Genomic DNA, 26,027 nt, shown 5'->3' on the forward strand with positions numbered 1-26,027 from the left:
ACAGTTTAATAAAATGTGGTGCAGTGAGCTACATATCACAGGCACCAGCACAAGGGGCCTCTTGCTGAACTGAGAAGCCATGTGACATAGGGCTGTGACCTATGCAAAGATGAGTAAAGAGGACCTCATCCCATCTTCATGGCTGGAAAGAGGTAAGCCATTCCTTTTCTGAGTAATGGGACACACTTCGTCAGACCCCTCCGGCTTGGGTGACCCAGCCAGTAGCTATGCTAGCACTGGCATAGCCCTCAACATCATTGTGGCACATAAACCCTTCCAACTGGTACTAAATGTGCCTATGTGAAGGCAGTGTTCCCTGGCAGGAGCTTAGCTACAGATACAACTTATGGACCGGGCAGTTGCATGGCAAGTTTCATAATAAAATAAGTCTCACAGAGTTGTGTAATAAAATTTTCTCAACATAGATTTTCACGGCTTTACAAGCTTTTAGTTACAATACCTGGACTCGCATACTTGTACATGCCACATTTTTTTCTGCAATGAAGAGAATGAAATCCACCCCCACATGCTCACTGACAAATTTCAACTTCAATTCTTTGAATAAGCAGTGACAAGAAAGTGGTACCAGACACTGACGCTGTGTACTGAGCCATGCCATTCAAGGAAGGGCATATATCACATTTGTCAAATATAGAGCTCAGAGTAAAGATGTGTGTGATCACAATTAATTTGTAAACATCAGGCCACATACTATGGAAAATTATTACTGAACAGGAGCATAGTTCACCTGGAGAGCATTTGTAATCTCAGTGGAGAAAGCAGAATGAAGGAGCTCTGGTACCATGGAAGATCTCTGACACCAAGGAAGATAAATATGATTCATAAAGCAATTGTTGTTATACAGGGTGTTACAAAAAGGTACGGTCAAACTTTCAGGAAACATTCCTCATACACAAAGAAAGAAAATATGTTATGTGGACATGTGTCCAGAAACACTTACTTTCCATGTTAGAGCTCATTTTATTACTTCTCTTCAAATCACATTAATCATTGAATGGAAACACACAGCAACAGAACGTACCAGCGTGACTTCAGACACTTTGTTACAGGAAATGTTCAAAATGTCCTCCGTTAGCGAGGATACATGCATCCGCCCTCCGTCGCACGGAATCCCTGATGCGCTGATGCAGCCCTGGAGAATGGCGTATTGTGTCACAGCTGTCCACAATACGAGCACGAAGAGTTTCTACATTTGGTACCGGGGTTGCGTAGACAAGAGCTTTCAAATGCCCCCATAAATGAAAGTCAAGAGGGTTGAGGTCAGGAAAGCATGGAGGCCACGGAATTGGTCCGCCTCTACCAATCCATCGGTCACCGAATCTGTTGTTGAGAAGCGTATGAACACTTCGACTGAAATGTGCAGGAGCTCCATCGTGCATGAACCACATGTTGTGTCATACTTGTAAAGGCACATGTTTTAGCAGCACAGGTAGAGTATCCCATATGAAATCATGGCAGTGAATCGAGGAAGTACAGTACATACTGACGAAACTAAAATGAGCTCCAACATGGAAATTAAGCGTTTCCGGACACATGTCCACATAACATCTTTTCTTTATTTGTGTGTGAGGAATGTTTCCTGAAAGTTTGGCTGTACCTTTTTGTAACACCCTGTATACTATACACAGAATATTAACGAGAAGTCTTTGAGACAGTGATATTAGTTAGATCCCATGTAATGTGTACCCTTTTGTGAAAGTTTGTGATAATGTACAGAGTTAATTGGAATCAATCTACACTTTATTTAAGTAGAGAAGCGGTGTTTTGTTTTATAGCCACTTCACTTTTAGAAACCTGCATGGAAGAAAGAAGTTTGATGTCGAAGAAGAACAGGGCACAGCAAACTGGACGCTGAGGTTAATCACTAGAGTTGCAAGGCTTAATATCTACACCAATCCAATAAGGGAGTGTTAAGGCAGTGGTGTTACGTGTAGTTGCATGGAGTAATAGGTCTAAAACAAATGTTGCTCAAGCTGTCAAATCATCACCACTTTAGCTAAATATAGCATTCATCAGGCACTAACAAACAGTCCATGTGGCGACCACATAGTTATAAGTAAAATGTGGCAGATAAACAGATTGAAAGGAAGAAATTCCATAATAAATCAGCAAAGAGAAGACATTTTTCCAAGGGTAACAGGAAGCATGAACAAGAACTTGTATGCACCTGGGCTAAGAGCATCCATCGAAAATGATGAAACATGCAGCCCTAGATGACCTGCCAAAAGTAGGCATGCAGCCAGCGATGGCCAGCCATCACGCAGCCATCGGCAACTTATCCAACACACAGTGTACACCATCATGATACCAGCATGCTGTCAACACCATCGTGACTCCAGCACGCAGTCTACACCACTGCAACACCATAGTGTATGCCGCCTTCATGCCGAAAGCAGTCTAACCCACTGCATCGTCATCATGCAATCGTCAATGACCAGATGATTGGCAGCATGCAGTATGACTATGGTGAACTACTCCAGTATTTCATTTCAAAATTGTTTTTGTAGGCATAATGCGGTGATTTGTTAATATTTGTGAGTTTGTTCACATTGGTGAAGCCATGGAACAAAAGAGAAGTTAATATGGAAATATTATTACAAAAGCTGTATGAAAAGTTTTCACACTTAGGAAATCAGATTAAAGATACTTATGAGCAAGTAATGGAAAACCAAAACAGACTGTGACAAGAATTAGACACTCAGATTAAAGACACTCCTGAGGCATTAGAGGTGCATTTAGGACATAAACAAGATCAAAGACTCAATTTTTTAGGAAAAGAAATACACATCATATTCTTGAAACAATGTTACTTACTTAAAGAAGAGATACATGAACATATTAAAGATTTGCATCCAAATGTGGATAGATTACGTAACTTTGCAACAACAGAAGTAAGTTGGTCAAAGATCAGATGTCAGATGCACAAACACAAACAGAAATTTTGGAGCTTTCTATCTCAGTGTCTCTTATTACGCATGAACTGTTCACAGTATTTCATCAAAGTTAACACATGAAAACATAGTAGGACAATGCTGACACGAAACATTTTCTAGGTGCCATTTTATATATAACCGCATCCCCCCCCGCCTTTTTCTGACAATGTGATTTGCAAACATTTGTGTTGCTATCTGTGTAATAACACTTTAAAAGCATCCTTTCCTTAATCATAGTTTTGTGATGCCCTCAATTCTTGTCAAGTACATGTGAATCAGTGTAGTATCTATATAGTCAAATAACTAATGGTAAGTACGTTTCAGAGCAGTGGAAGCAAGAATGCAGTGAGATTATTACTTAGCTAACCATAGCATATAAAACATGCGTGGTGACTGTCATTTGAGTTGCATAGCACAGGTAATATTTATTAAGAAATTATCTACAGAGTTAATGTAATTACCACAAGAATGAACTCTGTGCCTACAAGGTGCTACTGAAAATGTGCTTGTATACAAGACAAAATAGATTGATGGGAATTTCCCTTCTCTGCATTTTCTCGAGAGAACATGAGGTGGCATAGCAGGGCAGCTGTTCCTTGTCACAAATCAGTATATAGTGTATACTTGCTCATAGAGCAGGATGAAGTAAATAGAGCTTAATCAAAGTTGTTGCCCATAAGATGTGGCAAATACCCTGTATTATCTTTACTTAGGTAGTCAGCGATTCAGTAAATGTGTCAGCACTAACATTGTTCAAACCAGGTGGACAGCATAACACAACCATATTTCACTGAGCACCCATTCCATTCTGGTTACACAGCTGTTACTACCATCTACTTGCAATGATTACAATATAATTGCTACTGATGCTTTGCCAATAAAAGTGAGAAGTGCCTTATGAATGAGAAATTTTTTTGTTTTGTTTTTGCAGTATGCCTAAGACCAAGATCCAAAATAACATGAGAGGTTAACAAAATGGAGCGATCGGCAGATCCTCTACGTTTTTAATGAATTCTTGCATTTTGATCTTAATTAATCCATGAAATCTGTGTGGTAATAAGTCCTTTTGGTCATGAAAATATTTCTTTAGGTATTATCACAGTTTACTTGCTTTAAACCTCGGTTACCTTAAACAAGACTCTCTTTTGGTTCAATATGATTCTGAATGTGATGTTAATTTGACTTTAACTCCATCTCCTGACGGCGTATGAAATGATGTCTGAACTGTTCTGACAGTTGTGTTATCTGAATTCTGTAAGGAGTTGTGGAACATGGTAATCAGTGCTGAATGCAGCTGCGCATAAAGATCTTCACTGCTGTGAGGGGTACTCTTCCTTGCTGCATGCTCCCCATACCATAAATAGTAAAACAACAAAAGGTTCATTCTGCTGAAAAATTCGATGTCCACAAGTTCTCAAATAAGAATTTGCATGCGGTAGTAATGCATTAAAGGGAACGGAGACGCGGCATAGTACTGACATGGCACTGTGCACACTCAAGCTGATAATGCCCATTCAAAGATGATACAAGATGCAGCAAACCACAGAGAATGGCTAGGCAATGGTGGAGTGGTTACATTGGAACAGGCTGCATGAAGTGGAAAAGTGGAAGTGGAGGACATCAGGTGTCCATGCCCAGTGGAGATAAAGATTGATGTCTGTCTGACAACATAGTGCCAATCCATTTTTCAGTTGTGTCAAATGAGAGAGACATCTCAGTTTTCCTGGAAGTCCAACAACTTTGAGAAGGAAACTGAATGATAATGGACTTTTAGCCCAAAGAGTTGCTATAAAGCAATGCTTGACTGTTTATCAAAGGATCGAGCACATGGCTTTTGCAGAAGGGCATACTGAGATTGCCTGGAGCGGAGTCATATTTTCTGACTAGACAATATTTTTAGCCTTTACCAATGCACCATTTCAATTGAAATATCAGTAGATTGATTGTATATAGTATTGTAAATGCAATCAATTTGTTTATCTCTTAATTTATTGTCTAGTTGCATTCCTTTGTTGCCAATCCTTCTTAAAGTCCATGTAGCAATTTTCATACTGTCGGTGATGCATAATTGTTTTTCCTTGACTTGCCTAGTTTGTCACCTGTCTAGGTTGTCCCCAAGAAATGACAATACTAGGAATGAACTCGATATTTATAATATTAATGAAAAGATTGGACTAAATAAATAATATGGAAACTTGCCTACAAAGAATGAATGCAGACATAAGTTCATGTCTGGCCATGCTGTACCAACCAGGAGGAAGAAGGGATGTAGGAAGGCCCAGAATGAAGTGGCAGTGAAAAGTAAAGATGGATCAGGCACAAGTGCCTCAGCTTCGAAGTGCAAAAGCAGAAGAAAAAGAAGAAGAAGCACATAAATGAAAATGTTTTAGATAAAATTGGCTTTATGTTATTGTAGTGTAGATAACTTTTATAAAATCTGATTCCCTTGTTTTATAGTTACACTTCGTCCTCAATGGAGAAATCTATTTTATATTATAGAATACATAATGAAGACAAACACTGAGTTGCTGTATACTCAAGGAGGCGTATATTTCCTGCAGATATGAACAGCAAGCAGCAGTAAAGATTTTTGATAGTTTTCAAATATTCACCCATTCATTTTCCACATGCTGCAACTTGTCAAAGTAAGCATCTTACTCTGTTAGTTTGGTATTCTCTTGATGCTCCAATATTGTTTTTGCATTTTGTTCTTGTCATGATGTCCAGAAAGTAGCTTCCTCTCTTGCTCTCATAGCTTCTATCTCATACATTGCCGCTAAATATATTGATGAGGAGGAGGATGTGTCTAAAGGTGTGACTAATGATTTTTCATCTTCATTTTCTATTTTATCCATTTGCCTTCTTTGTTGTGAATTCAGATATAAAATATGTTGATCTAGATTGTTCTGTTCTTTGTCCTCTGCATGTAAATTGCTATTCATCCAGCCCATTCTCTGCTTGATTCCTCAGGGTTCATTGAGACGTAAATCGCATACAGTACATTGTCCATTGGAGATTCATATTTTTTCTTTTGTGTTAAATTGTTGGAATGTCTTAACCATAAATGCTTGTTTTGTTATTACTGTTCTTCTATTCACTTTTGTTAGGCATCTGTTATAATTACAGGACTACTTACAAGCTAGTTGAACAGCTTGGCTTGATTACCTTTAGTATCCAATGTTTTCACGTCTATGTTGATCTTTTTAGTCTTTTTTTCTGAATTCGCAGCAACTACTATCGCATATTCTTCAAATTTCCTTGTACATTTGCTGCTTGTTACTCCATCAAGGGACAAAGCACTGTTGCAATGCAGAAGTTAAAATCGTCTAATGTTTTATATATCTCAGTTTGATACCTCATCATTCACATCTGATTCAGGCAATTGGTCTTAATGTGGCTCTCAGTGAGCTATAAGTCTCACCGTATGATGGACTCAGTAAACCACATTCCTAATCGGACTGTTTACTTTAGGTCTCTCAGCTATGACATGACCTGAATTCTTAAATACTGTAGAAGATACTAATACAATGTGCCAGTTACAAATACTTTTTAAAAAATACAAATAGATGAAATACACAGACAACAATTTATTTACAGGACCACAGCCCCATCCATCATAGCAGCATTGCTCAGGATTGGTTTCAGGGCTAAGAAAGGATCAAGCTAATGGCATTTGTTCCACGATCACTAGACCTCAACCTCATAGAGAATATGCGACTGGTGCTATCAATTTCATTGCCTTATGGACCCACAAACCCAAGTGACATTTGAATAAACATATAAATGTATGCTGGGAGATAAACCACTGTGCAGTTAGTGCAATCAATGCCACAGCACCTTCAAGAAATCCTATGTGATGAAGATGGAAGGATTTGTTATTAGAAGTATACTCTTCCACAAAAGCCAAGCAGAGGATCATCTGATAGTCAAGTGTTGTTTTAACCCAGCTCATCAGAACAAACGTCCGTTATCTTTCAGTCTCCTCCTCCCAGTTCTTGCACTGCCAGGAAACTGAGAAGCTCACTCATTTGAAGGCAGCTAAGAAATGGACTAGTGCAGATGTTGTCGAACTGACGTTGGTCATCTCTCACACTAAACACAACAACTGCAATGACAGAGAGAGAGAGAGAGAGAGAGAGAGAGAGAGAGAGAGAGAGTGTTCACATTTGCACAGTGCATTAATACATATGATTAAGATTTAAAATATGAGCAACAATAAAAATTGCATTAAATACTATTGTGAAGCACTTTAATGCAATGGCAAGTTACAAAATTCATTTTTACCCAACCTGTGTCCTGAATGTTACGTTAACTAAATTCTTAGTGCAGGTATTACGTCTAAAATATGTTTAGCACCAACAGCGCTGAATTTGTTTATGATAACTGACCGACTGACACTACAGCAGATCTACACCTACACAGATACTCCAAAAACCACGGCACGGTGCTTGGCAGAGGGTACCTTGTACCACTACTAGTCATTTCCTTTCCTTTTCCACTCACAAATAGAGGAAGGCCAGAACAACTGTCTCTATGCCTCCATTTGAGCCCTAATTTCTTGTGTCCTATCTTCGCAGTCCTTATATGCAATGTATGTTGCCGGCAGTAGAATTGTTTGGCAGCCAGCTTCAAACAACAGTTCTCTAAATTTTCTCAATAGTATTTCTGGAAAAGGTCGTCGCCTTCCTTCCAGGGGTTCCCATTTGAGTTCCCAAGACATCTCCATAACACTTACGTGTTGTCCGAACCTACCAGTAACAAATCTAGCAGCTTGCCTCTGAATTGCGAGATGCCTCTGAGATGCTACAATATAAACACAAAGACATCATCTTGGCTCTGAATGCAGTGTGCAGACATCCCTTTCTGCATGTTAGTCAAGCAGCCAACATGAAACTCTATTCACAGATTTGATGGAACAAGTGGAATAAATATCTCATCATTAGTGATCAGAATATTACCAGTGTTAGATGGTCCAATTGCTCTGAATCCTAAGAAGAAGTAAAATGGAGTGATACCAAATTTACACACTATTCAAATCAAAATTAAAGACATTTTCTACACTCAGTATTAGCACACAAGAAAATAATATTGCTCAGAAGGATATAATTTGTTCACTCCTCTCATCCAACAGCATTTGTTTTAGTATGAAATGAGAAAATAAAAATTTTAGCATTCTGAAACACAGTATGGCCCGAGATTCTTATCATAGTCCAAATGAGAAATGTTGCAAAACTAAGGGGTTCTCCATTCTTTTGTCTGACAGTCTGTTTCCCTTAACGCATTACTGTTGCTCACAGATACTTAATTAAGAACTTGTGCACATTGGGTCTTTCAGCAACACGAGCATTTTGTTATTGTAATAATTACAGTATGGGGAACATGCAGCAAAGGGGAGTACCAATTAGAGCAGTGAACATTTTGTGCATATCTGCATTCAGTACTGACTGCCAGATGCCATAACTCCTTCCAGAATTCAGATAACAGGCAACACAACTGTCAGAACAGTTCAGATATCATTCCATGAGTTGTCAGGAGATGGACTGAAAACCAAATTAAGACCATGTTCCGAATCATATTCAACCCAAAATGGAGTATTGCCTAAGGTAATGAAGTGTTAAGGAAATTAAACTGTGATAATACCCACACAAATATTTTGATGGCAGAAAGGACCAGCTAGTGTGCAACTATCATGAATTAATTAAGATCAAACTGCAAAAACTCTATAAAAAAAGCAGAGTCTCTGTCCTTTGTTAACTTCTTATATTATTTTGGATATCAGTCTTAGGTGTACTGCAAATAGAAATTCTCATTCATAAGTACTTTTTGTTTGTTTTGGCAAACAATCAGTAGCATTTATATTGTACTCAAACTGAGTAAATGGTAGTAACAACTGTATGATCGGAATGGAATGGGTACTAAGTGAAATACGGCGGTGTTACATTGTCCACCTGGTGTGGATGACATTAGTGGTGACACACCTACCCTAGCACTGATTACCTAAGTAAAGGTAAAACAGGAGAGTCGGCATATCTTATAGGCAACAGCTTTGATTAAGCTCTACTTACTTCATCCTGCTCCATCAGCAAGCACAGACTACACACCAATTTACAGCTAGCAATAACTGCTTTGCTACACTGCCTCATGTTTCCCTCAGTAACAAGAAGATAATTGAACAAGAAACTGTTAACATTAGAAGGAAAATTCCCATCAATCTGCTGCACCTAATATGCGAAGCACTTGTCTCAATAGCACCAAGCAGGCACAGAGTTACTTCTTGTGGTAATTTCATTTACTCTGTAGATAATTTCTTAATGAATATTACGGTCTTCCATGCAACTCAAATGACAGTCACAACACAAGTTTTATATGCTACAGTCACTTAAGAAATAAGATCACTGCATTCTTGTTTCCACTGCTATGAATCATACTGGCCATTATTTATTTGACTATATGGGCTACACTCTGATTCACATGTATATGACATGAACTAAGGGCATCACAAAACAGTGAATAAGGATGGAAGTTAAAATGTTATTACACAGATAACAACACAAATGTTCGCAAATCACTTTTATTGTCTCAAAAAGCATTTATATATAAAATGCCATCCAGAAAATCTTTGGTGAGTGAGTGATAGTTGGCAGACTTCCAGGATTGGATCTGAATTATCTTACTACATTGGCTAGATTTTTATGTGTAGCTTTGGCGAAACATTCAAACAATCCTTGCATGATAAGTGACAGTAAGTTGGAAAATTACTTTATGAATACATTACAATGTCTCGTCATTTATGTTGTGGGAAACCTGCTTCTTTCTGTATTTACCTCTACTACAGAAATGGGAGAATGTTCACATTCTTGATGCCTCACTAGCAGTGACTGTTTAATTTTCAACAGCTTTTTGAGCCCACATTTTCTTTCATTAAGTGTGGTTTCCTGTACAGTAGCCTTTCTTGATAGGAACTTTATTTCTTTTCATAGCTTATAAGGTCTCCCTGTGGGTGTCCACATTTTGCAATCATTGTCGTGTTGTCTCTACATTCCTTTCTCATAGGGATAGTGCCAATGATAACAACCTCACAAAAAAGTTATAATTCATATAATTATAAAAAAGATGTATTGCCTACTCATACCATTGATATTATAAATGCTGAAGATGCTCCAGAAAAATGAATCAAGTTTGGTGATGAGCTTTCTACTTTTCATTACATTTAAGACAGAAACCCACAAATAACTGCGACAGTTATTGATGTATGATCCTCAGTTTGCAGTCAGTGCATTTGAGTACTATTAATAATTATGCTCTAGTACCCAAAACCTAGTTACAGAAATGTGAATAAGACTGAGTGACACATACTTTTGGTATTCCGAATCTCAGCAACTGTGTCCTTGGGACAGAATCTGTAGTCACTTCGCTGCTGCTCAAGGAACACATTGCTGGTATTCTTCTTGCTAGAAGTATAATTGAATCTTGGTAACATTGCTGGATATGTTTGGCAACTCTGTGAATGATGAGTTACTTCCTGGATGGCACAAAATCAACCTGCTAAATTCACTTGATATATTCGAAACACTTTCATTGAATAAACTGACTGCACTGTACAATAGTGCGAAATAAGGTTATCAACTTATAGTTTTGAGTTCAGTTTAGTTGCAAATTCCATGTGGAGATTGAAACTAACATTGTCTTTCACATTATTATTTAGCTGTTATTGCCACAAGTGGGGCAATAAGGGAAGCAATAATATAATGGCTCTTCGATAGCTCAGAAGTAACATGCTCGCCTGTGAAGCAAAGGCTGCTTTGGCTCATGTTTTGAGTCTCACTGACATCAGTTTTGTGACAGAGGTATAGCCAGGCAGATCTAAAGTCAACATCAACAAGGAAATATTATTTATTTTACATGTGAACTACCACGTATCTATACTACTTAAGAGTGACACAGGGAAGCAAGTAACTGTAGATCATTTCAAAATCCAGTGTGAGTAATATCTTGCTAATTCATGCTGATACACGCTCATTCATGTTACAGATACTTTATGTTTTATTACAATATAATTTAGGTACATGGTTTTTGTGGTAGCATTTCATTTCTCTTAATACAATGTTTAATCTAATAACATTTTTCATTACTTTACATCAGATACAAATTATTCATCAACAGACTATTCTTTCACACTGTCTAAAACAGTCTGACAATGTTCAGATAATTTACCAATTCCACACCTGTAGAATTATACAGCATCTGGGTTAAAAATGTCATCAAACCATGTTTGAATTATATTTTCATCCAGAAAGGTACTTTCATGATGGTTTTTCGATAAGGAGTGAGAAAGGTAAACATTTGAGGGTGTAATATCAGAGGAATAAATGCATGAGAGATGACTTTAAAAAAAAAACACCTGGATAGTTTTGTTTGTGAAATCAACAGAGAGCATTATCTTATAGTAGCAACACAGGAAGCAGGTATGTAGGTTGTCATTCTTATGCTGCGAGCAAAAGGTGTGTTAGTTATTGGCAACAAACAACAGCTGTGATATGCACATTCCTGGAGAGGGGTTCTTGGTGCAAACACATTTTTGACCAACTCCATGCAAAATATTTAGCTCAGACTGACCTTTGCTCAAGTATATGTCTTTTGCTAGAGGTCAGTCATTCATTTCTTCTAATAAGTTAACATAAAGGCATCATCACACATCATCACCAGTAAATACATTGCACAGGAATTTTCAATGAGCAAATTGATGATGTGCAAGCAAAACTGCAGCAATAATCATCCATTTGACTTTTGTTGCTTTGACTTAGTGCACTCAGTACTCGTGCTCCAGACTTATGAATCTTGACAACTGAATGCAAATTTTGCACAATGTTTAAATGATTGCAGTTCACTACATATGCCTGTTATTGAAACTTCCCAAATGTGAAAAATCATTCATGCAAGAACTATCTTTTTTCAAAGAAAAAAATCTTTTTCCAACATGTTTTCTGAAAAGGACACACCCCACACAAGATATAAAGGTTCTGAGCTGCCTCTGTTACCTTCATCCCTTTAATAAACTCATAGCGAATAGTATGAATCAAATGTTACACCTTTTTTTCACATAGTGCCATGCCACAATCGGCTGGTTACATGGCACCTGACTTTAGGCAGTAGATGGTGTATGATTGGTAGCTAGTGGCAGCTGTTGTTGTTGTTGTGGTCTTCAGTCCTGAGACTGGTTTGATGCAGCTCTCCATGCTACTCTATCCTGTGCAAGCTTCCTCATCTTCCAGTACCTACTGCAACCTACATCCTTCTGAATCTGCTTAGTGTATTCATCTCTTGGTCTCCCTCTATGATTTTTACCCTCCACACTGCCCTCCAATGCTAAATTTGTGATCCCTCGATGCCTCAAAACATGTCCTACCAACCGATCCCTTCTTCTAGTCAAGTTGTGCCACAAACTCCTCTTCTCCCTAATTCTGTTCAATACCTCCTCATTAGTTATGTGATCTACCCATCTAATCTTCAGCATTCTTCTGTAGCACCACATTTCGAAAGCTTCTATTCTCTTCTTGTCCAAACTAGTTATCGTCCATGTTTCACTTCCATACATAGCTACACTCCATACAAATACTTTCAGAAACGACTTCCTGACACTTAAATCTATACTCGATGTTAACAAATTTCTCTTCTTCAGAAACGCTTTCCTTGCCATTGCCAGTCTACATTTTATATCCTCTCTACTTCGACCATCATCGGTTATTTTACTCCCTAAATAGCAAAACTCCTTTACTACTTTAAGTGTCTCATTTCCTAATCTAATTCCCTCAGCATCACCCGACTTAATTTGACTACATTCCATTATCCTCGTTTTGCTTTTGTTGATGTTCATCTTATATCCTCCTTTCAAGACACTGTCCATTCCGTTCAACTGCTCTTCCAAGTCCTTTGCTGTCTCTGACAGAATTACAATCTCATCGGCGAACCTCAAAGTTTTTATTTCTTCTCCATGAATTTTAATACCTACTCCGAATTTTTCTTTTGTTTCCTTTACCGCTTGCTCAATATACAGATTGAATAACATCGGGGAAAGGCTACAACCCTGTCTCATTCCTTTCCCAGCCACTGCTTCCCATTCATGCCCCTCGACTCTTATAACTGCCATCTGGTTTCTGTACAAATTGTAAATAGCCTTTCCTTCCCTGTATTTTACCCCTGCCACCTTCAGAATTTGAAAGAGAGTATTCCAGTTAACATTGTCAAAAGCTTTCTCTAAGTCTACAAATGCTAGAAACGTAGGTTTGCCTTTTCTTAATCTTTCTTCTAAGATAAGTCGTAAGGTCAGTATTGCCTCACGTGTTCCAACATTTCTACGGAATCCAAACTGATCTTCCCCGAGGTCAGCTTCTACCAGTTTTTCCATTCGTCTGTAAAGAATTCGTGTTAGTATTTTGCAGCTGTGACTTATTAAACTAATAGTTCGGTAATTTTCACATCTGTCAACACCTGCTTTCTTTGGGATTGGAATTATTATATTCTTCTTGAAGTCTGAGGGTATTTCGCCTGTCTCATATATCGTGCTCACCAGATGGTAGAGTTTTGTCATGACTGACTCTCCTGAGGCCATCAGTAGTTCTAATGGAATGTTGTCTACTCCAGGGGCCTTGTTTCGACTCAGGTCTTTCAGTGCTCTGTCAAACTCTTCACGCAGTATCTTATCTCCCATTTCGTCTTCATCTACATCCTCTTCCATTTCCATAATATTGTCCTCAAATACATCGCCCTTGTATAAACCCTCTATATACTCCTTCCACCTTTCTGCCTTCCCTTCTTTGCTTAGAACTGGGTTGCCATCTGAGCTCTTGATATTCATACAAGTCGTTCTCTTCTCTCCAAAGGTCTCTTTAATTTTCCTGTAGGCAGTATCTATCTTACCCCTAGTGAGACAAGCCTCTACATCCTTACATTTGTCCTCTAGCCATCCCTGCTTAGCCATTTTGCACTTCCTGTCGATATCATTTTTGAGACGTTTGTATTCCTTTTTGCCTGCTTCATTTACTGCATTTTTATATTTTCTCCTTTCATCAGTTAAGTTCAATATTTCTTCTGTTACCCAAGGATTTCTAGTAGCCCTCGTCTTTTTACCAACTTGATCGTCTGCTGCCTTCACTACTTCATCCCTCAGAGCTACCCATTCTTCTTCTACTGTATTTCTTTCCCCCATTCCTGTCAATTGTTCCCTTATGCTCTCCCTGAAACTCTCTACAACCTCTGGTTCTTTCAGTTTATCCAGGTCCCATCTCCTTAAATTCCCACCTTTTTGCAGTTTCTTCAGTTTCAATCTGCAGTTCATAACCAATAGATTGTGGTCAGAATCCACATCTGCCCCTGGAAATGTCTTACAATTTAAAACCTGGTTCCTAAATCTCTGTCTTACCATTATATAATCTATCTGATACCTTTTAGTATCTCCAGGATTCTTCCAGGTGTACAATCTTCTTTTATGATTCTTGAAACAAGTGTTAGCTATGATTAAGTTATGCTCTGTGCAAAATTCTACACGGCGGCTTTCTCTCTCATTCCTTCCCCCCAATCCATATTCACCTACTATGTTTCCTTCTCTCCCTTTTCCTACTGACGAATTCCAGTCACCCATGACTATTAAATTTTCGTCTCCCTTCACTACCTGAATAATTTCTTTTATCTCATCATACATTTCATCTATTTCTTCATCATCTGCAGAGCTAGTTGGCATATAAACTTGTACTACTGTAGTAGGCATGGGCTTTGTGTCTATCTTGGCCACAATAATGCGTTCACTATGCTGTTTGTAGTAGCTAACCCGCACTCCTATTTTTTTATTCATTATTAAACCTACTCCTGCATTACCCCTATTTGATTTTGTATTTATAACCCTGTATTCGTCTGACCAAAAGTCTTGTTCCTCCTGCCACCGAACTTCACTAATTCCCACTATATCTAAGTTTAACCTATCCATTTCCCTTTTTAAATTTTCTAACCTACCTGCCCGATTAAGGGATCTGACATTCCACGCTCCGATCCGTAGAATGCCAGTTTTCTTTCTCCTGATAATGACGTTCTCTTGAGTAGTCCCCGCCCGGAGATCCGAATGGGGGACTATTTTACCTCCAGAATATTTTACCCAAGAGGACGCCACCATCATTTAATCATACAGTAAAGCTGCATGTCCTCGGGAAAAATTACGGCTGTAGTTTCCCCTTGCTTTCAGCCGTTCGCAGTACCAGCACAGCAAGGCCGTTTTGGTTAATGTTACAAGGCCAGATCAGTCAATCATCCAGACTGTTGCCCCTGCAACTACTGAAAAGGCTGCTGCCCCTCTTCAGGAACCACACGTTTGTCTGGCCTCTCAACAGATACCCCTCCGTTGTGATTGCACCTACGGTACGGCTATCTGTATCACTGAGGCACGCAAGCCTCCCCACCAACGGCAAGGTCCATGGTTCATGGGGAGGGGGGTTCTGTAGAGTGAGGAAACTCTCGAGCATGAACTGTACTGATCTTGATGCAGCCACGAGCTGTTTGGGGGAATTGTTTTGCAATGCTTACCACTATACCATGAGCAGATACAGCACCATTAACAGTCCGTGAAGAGTGATAGCACTTGCTCCATACTTGCTCCATACACTTCTACATTGTGCAGTGCTGCTATATAGTGCATATGGCCAGACTTAGAATTTTAAGGGGCGGCCAGTTATATTTGCTGCCTTAAGTGAATGACCTCAACTTAAGTCTCTGCAGAGGTCAGCTGCCAGCTGGGTTTCATGTCTAAGACTGTACTTAGAGAACAAGAATGGTTCTATCACATTTCCCTGGGGCACTCCTGACAATACCTTTGTCTCTGTAGAACACTCACCATCTAGTATAATGTACTAGGTTCTATCACTTAAAAAGTCTTTGAGACAATCACTCACTTATCTGAGAACATATTTCATATACTACAACTTTTATTAAGAGTCTGCAGTGTGCCACGTGTCAAACACTTTGCAGATATCTAGAAATATGCAATCTGCCTGTTGCTCTCCATCCCGAGAGCCGGCGCACCATCAGTCTGTACCCTTGCCATGAAGTTTGTTGACCCGAGCACTGCAGAAAATAGTGGGAATGTCAATGATTGGCCCATCCTAAGAAGGGAAGTTTGAGTTGGAGATTGGGCATCATTTTTTCGAAGAAAGACAGCAAAGTTGCTACTTGCTCTGGCTGTCACTGAAACTTTTCTGAGAGTGGGATATTGTTGCCGATTGTTAATAATTTGCCAACTTCAAAAATTAGGAGATTGGCCAGCTTTTTTCAGAGGATAGAGGGCAAGTTTCATAACGAGTTTTCCCACTGGGAAAACGACTAATAAACGTTATGATTGATAAGCAACTGCATTTTGAAAGAACTGGGAACAGAGGGGAATTTGCGGACACTGTGCATTCAGATTCTGGATGAAGAAATACAGAGATTTCAGAAGTATCAAGACTTAGCTTTGGACATGGGACTGGGGTGCAGTGATATGGAGGAGAGAGATATTTGGAGACTGTAATTTTCAGACGAGGCTCATATCCAGCACCTAAACAGCTGCCACAAGTGACAAGGCAGCATATGCAGTTCACATTGCAGCAAAGAGGAAACATGGTAAGCTCTTGCTGCCAAGGCAAAGGGCAGCTGAGAGCAGTTAGGAACATGTATGTGTGTATTCATTAACTTAACGGGATCTTGTTTCAGTACTGTTCTAAGTAACCAGTGGCTCAGCAATAATTCAGGCATTCTGGGCAGTAGGATGCAACATCCTTTAACCAAGATTAGGTTGGAGAAATGTCCCCTTCAGAATCACATATTTGTTTGTTTGATAAAATGTGAATAAACAATCTGATCCTTCCTTTACCCAATGTCCACAGGTTTTATCAAACATTTCATTAAGTCTTTTCATGGTTGGTCAGTTGCTTTGGGAGAAGGAACCAAATAGCGACGTCATCGGTCCTATCCGATGAGGGAAGGATGGAAAGGAAGTCGGCCAGGCCCTTTCAAAGGAACCATCCTGGCATTTGCTTGAAGTGATTTAGGAAAATCATGGAAAACTTGAACCAAGATGGCTGGACATGGGTTTGAACTGTTATCATCCCAGATGTGAGTCCAGTGTGCTAACCATTGCACCACCTCGCTCAATCTGTCTTTTCATGATAGTATGTTATAATTTCCTTTATATTAGCAATCATAAGGAGTTAATTTTGTGCTTCTATCAAACCATGTTTTCACCCTTGATTGAACTTTTGCACATAATAAACCTGGGTCACTCTGTACCACTCTTTAATTTCAGTAGCTAGACAAACACCTCCTCTACGCTTTTATTACTATTGCTTTTTATAATGACAATGCCCTAGATTCATTTGTTAGGACCATTAATTTTACTACATTTCCACTGCACAACAGCTTCTTGATTTTACATCTAAGTCTTGGGGAGTCATCTGCACATCAATAGGGTTCAGTTGAAGCAGATCAGTGTGGCATCTACTTAACAGGCCACAATGCCGGTGGGGTCTTACATGTTCCATGCTCGTATAACTCTGGATTGAACTGCATTCATAAGCTCTCAGTTTTATGGTACAGAAGCCACTTTAAGGAAGTACTGAATGGTTATAATTAAACAGGCAGCATTCCAGGTGCTGCCAAGTGGGCTGCATACATCACAGGATAATGTAATAGTGTAGATATGTTCATTAATCGGTGTACTTGCAGTATATGCTTACTGCCACCAGATGAAAATATGGTGCTGTAAGTAGTCAGGATGGGATGTGGGTGCAGGAAAAGAGGAGGAACAACCAAATACATGATAGTGGTGGAAATGGCATGTTTATTAGGATATGGTTACAATTTACAACATGTGTTCAATATGACCACCTGACTCAGCAACATGCTGCATCCATAACACGGCATAGTCAACAGTTGTTCATACCATATCCGGTGTAATAAGAGCACTATGTCAGTGTGTGCTATCCTTCAGATCAGAAAGAGTGCAGATACATCCCTGATAGGCACAATCTTTCAGATATACCCAACACAGCAAGTCACATGGATTTAAGTCAGAGGATCTGGAAGGTCGCACTTTCTGGAAACTGTCTAGAGATGATGCAATCGTTACCAAAGGTTTTTCGAAGCAACCTTTCACAAATGGTGTTGCACCACCTTGCATGAAAACAGTGGTGTGGACATAGTTGCATTCTTGCAAAGCTGGAATCATGTGTTGCACATGGAGATCCTTATAAAGTGCAGAGGTCACTGTACGCTTAACAGGCCTGCCAGGTGTCATCCTGAGAGAGAGAATGAGAGAGAGAGAGAAGAGTGGAACCACACTACACAGCCACATAAGCTCAGTGCAGTGCATGTTCCTGCACAACATGTGGCAGAGTAGAACCTCATATGAGACAGTTCTGTGCATTCATGGCACCATGCAGAGTAAAATGTGCCTTGTCCATCCAATGAAGATTACCCGGCCACATCGTATCTCATTCATTTCCATGTGTGCCAAAAAAACAAAGGGCAAAGTCACCACAATGTAGCCTGTCTTGAGGCTTCGTTTAGTGCACATTCTGAATCATGTACGGATACCAGAGTAAAATGCAATGCAAAATTTATTGAGCTGTTGAGCAAGGGAGAGTCAATTCCTGTGATACAACTCGAGCACTAGGTGCAGAAATTGAGGATGTGACAAACAGTATACTGATGAAAAAAAAATCAGCATATACCACGAGCGCACAGATTAATGAACATACTTACAATGTTTCAGCATTGTGTGATGTATACAGCCCACACTGCAGCACTCAGAACAGTGTCAGCTTAGTTATAACCACACAGTATTTTTGGCTCATTTAGAAGTTAGGGGAACTTTGCATACAGAATCCTTTCTTGTCCTGTCTGTCATTTGACAATTCAGCTTGATGCGAATATGAAGACAAATGAGGTGGAGTATAGTTGTCATACTCTACTAACTTACTTTGTGGCCCACACAACTTCTAGAAATTTGTGCTTCACTTGTATTTTCCACAGTTCTGCAATGTTTAAAGATGATACATCAACAGGAAAGCACACACTCCTCTTTGATATCAAAACAAAAATTCACAGATGCACAATTTTGACATCAGAAGAAAGGTTCTCAAACAAGAATGGAAACACTGATGAAGAATTTGTGACTTTGAAATGTACATTGGCATAGTCAAAATGCCACTGAAAACATATTTTTATAATATTTTATTATTACTATGTTTTCCACTGACTTTAGTTTCTAGAATACTAATTTCACATTAAGAGAACACTGCAATTAAAAAAAGAAAGTTACATAATAAAATTCTCTCTTCCAATATCACAGCAGCTGATCATAGTATTCTTTTAAAGAAAATAAGGCAGGTATTACAGAATGCTTACAATGTTTCCAATACATTCCACTTCTTCACGAGGGATTCTACACTGTAGCTCTTCAAAGTAATGAAGTCCTATTTTCTGTTGCTTTGACAGATTGGCCTTACAAGGAAGATCCTCTAAAGTCCGAAAACCCTGCAAAGCAATTTTTTTTAAATGCACAACTATGTTTTATTTAAATAAAAGTGTTGCAATCAAAAGACTGTTTAGTAAAGAAAATGTAATATTAGACTTGCATTAATTAACCTACTTACATACTAATAAAACAGAAGCTTGCAACTATATTCTGCACTTCATTACACCATGAAAAATGTTGTCATTAAAGCTACTGGCCTGTTTGAGTTCTGATCAGGAATCAACAACTCGCCAGAATACTTGGAAGCACATTATCAATCAATCGTGTCAAGCAAACCTGATAGATCACAGCACTTGGTATCAATGTCAGAACCTGTCTTTCAAGGACTCTGCATTGTTTTAAATACAATAGCACTTTCAAAGCAAGTCACATGTTATGCAGCATATTGCATTATAACAATTAGATTCAGCTTCCTACACATTTTCATTATTTTTTATATTCATACTTACAGATCTAGTTATTGGGATTTTCTAATAACACAACTATGAACAGCAGCAGTACCTGTGCATACCAACTCTGTGCTGTTGCTGGTCCAACACCCCATATTTGTGTAAATAAACTGATAATTTTTGATTTTTCACTATTGCAAACTTCTTCAACTTTCTGAAGCTTTCCAGTTTCGATGATCTCCATAATTTTTTCTGCCATTTTCTTTCCAATTCCTGGCAAGGATATAGCTTCCTGTAAAATTAAACGTGTTATATGAGGTCCCCAACAGCATCTAGCAGCATCAGCTGTAAGTGTAATTACCTCGTAGCTGTTAATGTTTTTCCCATGTGACTTAATAGAGGCAATTGCTTTATCATATCCATGTGCTCTCCATTGGTCTCCACAGCTTCTGAATGTGTTCGCCAATTTCTCTAACTCAGCAATAATATTCCCATTATACAACACCTCTTTATCACGTGTTTGTAAAGCAGCAAATTTCTGAAAAGTCATAAAATACACATTAGGAAAATTTTATTCCAAATGCACTTTAAAAAACCACAATAGTCCAGTTGTAATGGCAAGATAAGGTCTTAATTAAGAGTTAACAAAAGGAAAGTCTTATTTCAGGCAATGTTTCAAAAATAATTTCCTCAGGAAAATATCAAAATGATACGTGGGAACACTGATTCTGTAAATGTAGATTTAGCTGTGGCTCTCTTACTATGAAATAAACATGTGTAAACCTATTTGTCACTGGTGTGACACGCACATATAATGGATAACTCATAGTTATCTGTTGAGATATCTTACTTGTAACCTATGCAATATGATTTTCATTATATATAGCCTAAAAGCACAACACTCCACACTGCTACTAATATTCTGTTTTATTAGGAATGGTTCTAGTACAGTGCTACCTTTCATGATGTCCTGTAAGCTGGACTACGGTAATTTATGTGGAAAGATAAGTGTTTACATGTCAATATGAAAGGAATGAATGAAGAACTAGAAACTGTACATACTGGAAGAAGAAAAGACAGTAGCTCCAAATACAGATGCCCCTTCAAAGACTGCCATAGAAGAACTTGTTCTATTACCACAGATAAGAGGCATACATCAGCCTGCAGAATGGTTGGTGTTGTTTTTCTCTTACATACAATCAAAATTAATATCAAGCCCTGGTTACTGTAACTGGATTGCTGATGATTATATGACTAACACTAGCTTCTCAAAGGCATAATGCAACTCATCTTTCATTCAATTCAATTTAGCGAAATATTATTCTGCCATACTGCATAGCCACATAGCTTGCAACTATTATACATAATGGATTTAACAGATAGCAGACATTTGGAGTTGATACACTACTTACATACAAAATTGTGTAAAATGCCTTTCCAAAGCACTACCAAGTGAAGAAGAGTGAAAGTGGAATTTGGTTGCAATAATTACATGCCTGTTGTTTGAAACTGATAAACAATATTTCATTCAAAATAATCTCCATTGCTATTTATAAATTTCTCCCACCTCTCCAGCAGGCTATGAATGCCATGCCAAAAAAACAGTTCTTCTTTTGAAGCAAACTACTCAGCAAGCCATTTGCATATGAATTGAAGCATTGTTCAGCAAGAGTGTGATAATCAGACAGTCAGGTCTGGAGAATAAGCCACATGCCCTAGTATTTCCCAACCGACTGCCTCTCAATTGTTTCCCTGACTCGTTTCGCTGTGTTTGATGGGCGATATCATGGAGCACTATTGACTGTGCTGCCTTTTCCATATTCCAGTTATTTTTCATGTGATGCTTGATTTAAATCGATCACTTGCTGTTGGCAGTGATCAGTTTTAACATTTTCCCAGATTTCAGCAGCTTATAATAGATGCCACCCTTCTGATCCCACCAAACACAGAGCATTGCCTTCTTTCCACAGCAATTTGGTCTCACAGTGGATGTCGATGGTTTGTCTGTATTCAACCATGATTTATGATGCTTACAATTCTCAAAATACATCCTTTTTCATCACCTGTCACTATTCGATGGAAAAAAGACTTTCTTTTGTATTTGACAAACAGCATTTCTCAAGTGGCCTTTCCATTTCCTTGCTGACTTCCATTCAGTTCATGAAGAACACATTTTCCCACTTTTTGCACCTTTCCCATAGCTTTAAAACAAAGAGAAATGGCTTTCTGCATCACATTCAATTGTTCTGTGAGTTCCTGTTGAGTCTGAGTATCATCTTCATCCAATAAAGCCTGCAATTCATTGTCTTCAAAATTTTTCATTAGTTTTCTATGCTCATCATTTCTTATGTCAAAATCACCACTTTTGAATTTTGAACCACTGTAAACACAGTAATTTCCCAAGAGCATGTTTGCCGAAAGCTTCAACAAACATTCGATGCGATTCTGCAGCAGTTTTCATCATATGATAACATAAAACCAATGCTGTCTGCAAATCATAGTTTTCACGCAAAAAACTCTACATGTTTCCATGTTTGAAACAGACACCAATATGTGGAACTTGGGTTACTGTGTGTTGATGTTTGTTGACAGCCATTACAGGAAACAGATGGCACTGCAGATGTGGCCTCACGGGCCCTACACTGACAGCTAGCACCATCTATAGTGAAATTCTGGATTCATACTTCTACATCTGGCATAGAGAGCGTGACAACTGCAGAAACTCTTCAAATATAAAATCAGTCTTCAGCAAATTCCAAAACTGTTGGAGAAACTCTGCAGAAGCTTAATTCCTTCTGCAGTCACATAACACTGCTCTACAAGCAGTGGGCTGTTGTTGTTGTTGTTGTTGTGGTAGTAGTCTTCAGTCCAAAGGCTGGTATGATGCAGCTCTTCCTGCTACGCTATCCTCTGCAAGCCTCTTCACCTCTGAGTAACTACTGTGACCTACATACTTCTGAACCTGCTTACTGTATTCATGTCCCACTACAATTTTTACACCTCACACTTCTGTCCAGTACTAAATTGTTGATCTCTTAATATCTCAGAATGTGTCCTACTGACTGATCCCTTCTTCTAGTCAGATTGTGTCACAAATTTCTTTTCTCCCCAATTCTATTCAGAACCTTCTTATTAGTTATGTGATCTATCCATCTAATCTTCAACATTCTTCAGTACCACCACATTTCAAAAATCTATTTTCTTCTTGTCTAAAATGTTTATCGTCCATGTTTCATTCCACACATGGCTACACTCCACACAAATACTTTGAGAAAAGACTTCGTAACACTTAAATCTATACTTTATGTTAACCAATTTCTTTTTTTCAGAAATGTTTTTCTTGCCATTACCAATCTACATTTTATATCCTTTCTACTGCGACTATCATCAGTTATTTTGCTTCCCAAATAGCAAAACTTATCTACCATTTTCAAATAGCAAAACTCATCTACTATTTTAAGTGTCTCATTTCCTAATCTACTTCCCTCGGCATCATTTGATTTAATTCAATTACATTTCATTTTTCTTATTTTGCTTTTGTTGATGTTTATCGTATATCCTCCTTTCAAGACAATGTTCTTTCCGTTCAGCTGCTCTTCCCAGTCCTTCGCTGTCTCCGACAGAATTATAGTGTTGTCAGCAAACCTCAAAGTTTTTATTCTTCTTCCTGGACTTTAATTCCTCATCACAATTTTTCTTTTGCTTCCCTTACTTCTCGCTCAATATACAGGCTGAATAACATCAGGGATAGGCTACAACCCTGTCTCACTATCTTCTCAACCACTGCTTCCCTTTCGTGCCCCTTGACTCTTAGAAATTCCATCTGGTTTACATATTTTACTCCTGCCACCTTTAGAAGTTGAAAGAGACTATACCAGTCAACATTATCAAAAACATTCTTGCTATAAAAGTAGGTGTGCCTTTCGTTAATCTATCTTCTATGAAAAGTTGTAGGGTCAATATTGCCTCACGTGTTCCTATATTTCTCTGTAATCCAAAATGATCTCCCCCAAGGTCAGTTTCTACCAGTTTTTCCATTCTTCTGTAAAGAATTTGTGTTAGTAATTTGCAATCATGACTTGTTAAACTGATAAGCTGGTAATTTTCACACCTGTCAGCACCTGCTTTCTTTGGAATTGAATTATTATATGCTTCTTGAACTCTGAGGGTATTTCATCTGTCTCATATATCTTACCCAGCAGATGGAAGAGTTTTGTTATGGCTGGCTCTCCCAACTGCAAACAACACATTGCTTACCACTCACTGGTGTCATTCCTAACCTGGATTACAAGAGTGCATTTACAACCAATTTTCATCCAACTATACTTTTTTAAAGCCTCATCCCCTTCACTCTCGCTTCAGTTCCAAATACTTACTATCTCACCACTAAAGATACTGTCACCATTCCACTTCTGTGCTGTGACACACCATCTGCATTCCACTGCTCTACTGTTTAGTTATTTACCATATGTCACAACAAATGGTATAATTACACACATATAAAACAATGGTAATAATGAAAATCAGATAAATTATATGTAGTTTATAATGCTGAATTTAGTATCTCAATACAGCCAACAGCATACAAGTTCAGTATCAAGTAGTCTTTTGCATTACCCAGATACAATGTTAAAGTAGACTCCTGCACAACGTGTTATGCGGTATGGGGTGTCTTGCAACAACTACGAAATGGATTGGGCACTCTTCGCCATTTGAAACGATAGTCTCTGCATACTCCATGGTTCACATGGATTCTATTTGCTGTTTTCCATGTACAGTGGGGCAAATCAAAGACTATTGGTTTATTGCGGGTGTTGAGATTTTGTATTACTGGTGGTTTTTTCTGGATCCATATTTGCTCCCATTTGAAGTATTATATATACTAGATATCAAATCCTTCATCAAGAAGTCCTGCCACAGTTTTTACTGCTGGTTGTCTGGATTTATCCTGTTAAACATGGCCCCATTTTCAACACTTCACCACAGTATCCTGTCAGTCCGCATCTGATATCCCTACTCAACAACTTAGCATAACCATTCACGCACTGTGCTTCATACCAGTTCTTACACTCTGTATTTTTTTTAACAAAGTGTAATACTAAACTGCTGCAGTCCAAACTTGTAGTCCTACGTACCATTAATGTTCAAGGAGTCCAGTGGATAGCTTCTATACTTGTAATTTTGAAAGGATATCCCTTGACTATTATATCCCCCCCCCAAGAATAATCTGGACATCAACCATTGTGGCTTTGACTGAATGAAGGCAAGAAAAAAAAGGAGACATAAAGAAACTAATAAAGACCAAATCTGGAGAAAAATAGCAAGAAATATTGAAGAAATATGTTATGCCAGGGGCAACAGCAGTAAATTGTTACAGAACAACAAGGCTTATAAAGGGGAACATGTTATTCAGTGTCATTGAAGAAATGGTTAAAATATGAAAGAAGAAGATATCTAATGATGTTTTCGTGAGAAAAGGAAGAAATCTCACAAAAGCAAATGATACATAATGTGGTTGAATACAATAACTGAGTCCACTGCAACAGTACTGTGTGTGTGTGTGTGTGTGTGTGTGGTGTGTGTGTGTCAGAAAATACAAATACGAGGCACACACATAGATTATTTTGCATTATGATGTGGAAGAATCTTGGTGAGTTTGTAGCAGCCAACTGACATCACATCAGCTGATCCACAAGACTCACTATCTAAAGCGACGGGCAGTCAGGGGACCCCAAGTATTCACAGCATGTCAGGATAGCTGTTCAACATAATGTAGCTGCAAAGCAGTCGCAGTTCATCCAAAGCACACTGTTTTGTCAGTGGGTGAGTTGTGATTATTACAATTTAATGCACTATTTATTTGTGTTGTGGTAAAAGGAGACTAGAACAACTAGCTAGTAATGTGGTCAGGAAGCAATAAGACTAATTACTAATTAGCAGTATATGCCTGTGTGGTCCAGGAAAATGGCCATGGAAGCACAAGGAACAGATATGAAAACTTAATTTGCAAAATTGAAGGAGATTTTTAAGACCCAAGAGGATAGCACTGAAGCAATTCAGAGGTGGACTGCTAGATTTGTTACCAGTAGGTTCATGTAACATGTAAGTGTTATGGAGATGCTACAGGAA

The 26,027-nt window shown here is 38.5% G+C and overlaps 1 protein-coding gene across 2 annotated transcripts in view; it reads right to left on the reverse strand.

The window, feature by feature from the left end:
* The window catches only part of LOC126416623 (DNA polymerase lambda-like), a 155,118-nt gene that overhangs the window by 83,886 nt on the left and 45,205 nt on the right, over positions 1-26,027 (reverse strand). For both annotated transcript variants that reach the window (XM_050084381.1, XM_050084380.1), the window contains exons 2-4: positions 20,260-20,436; positions 20,011-20,190; positions 19,380-19,508 (exon numbers count right to left, since the gene is read on the reverse strand). In XM_050084381.1, coding sequence (XP_049940338.1) covers positions 19,380-19,508; positions 20,011-20,190; positions 20,260-20,436 — 486 coding nt within the window. The remainder of the gene's footprint in view (positions 1-19,379; positions 19,509-20,010; positions 20,191-20,259; positions 20,437-26,027) is intronic.

The sequence above is a fragment of the Schistocerca serialis genome, chromosome 8, assembly GCF_023864345.2.
Source record: "Schistocerca serialis cubense isolate TAMUIC-IGC-003099 chromosome 8, iqSchSeri2.2, whole genome shotgun sequence".
Taxonomy (NCBI): domain Eukaryota; kingdom Metazoa; phylum Arthropoda; class Insecta; order Orthoptera; family Acrididae; genus Schistocerca; species Schistocerca serialis.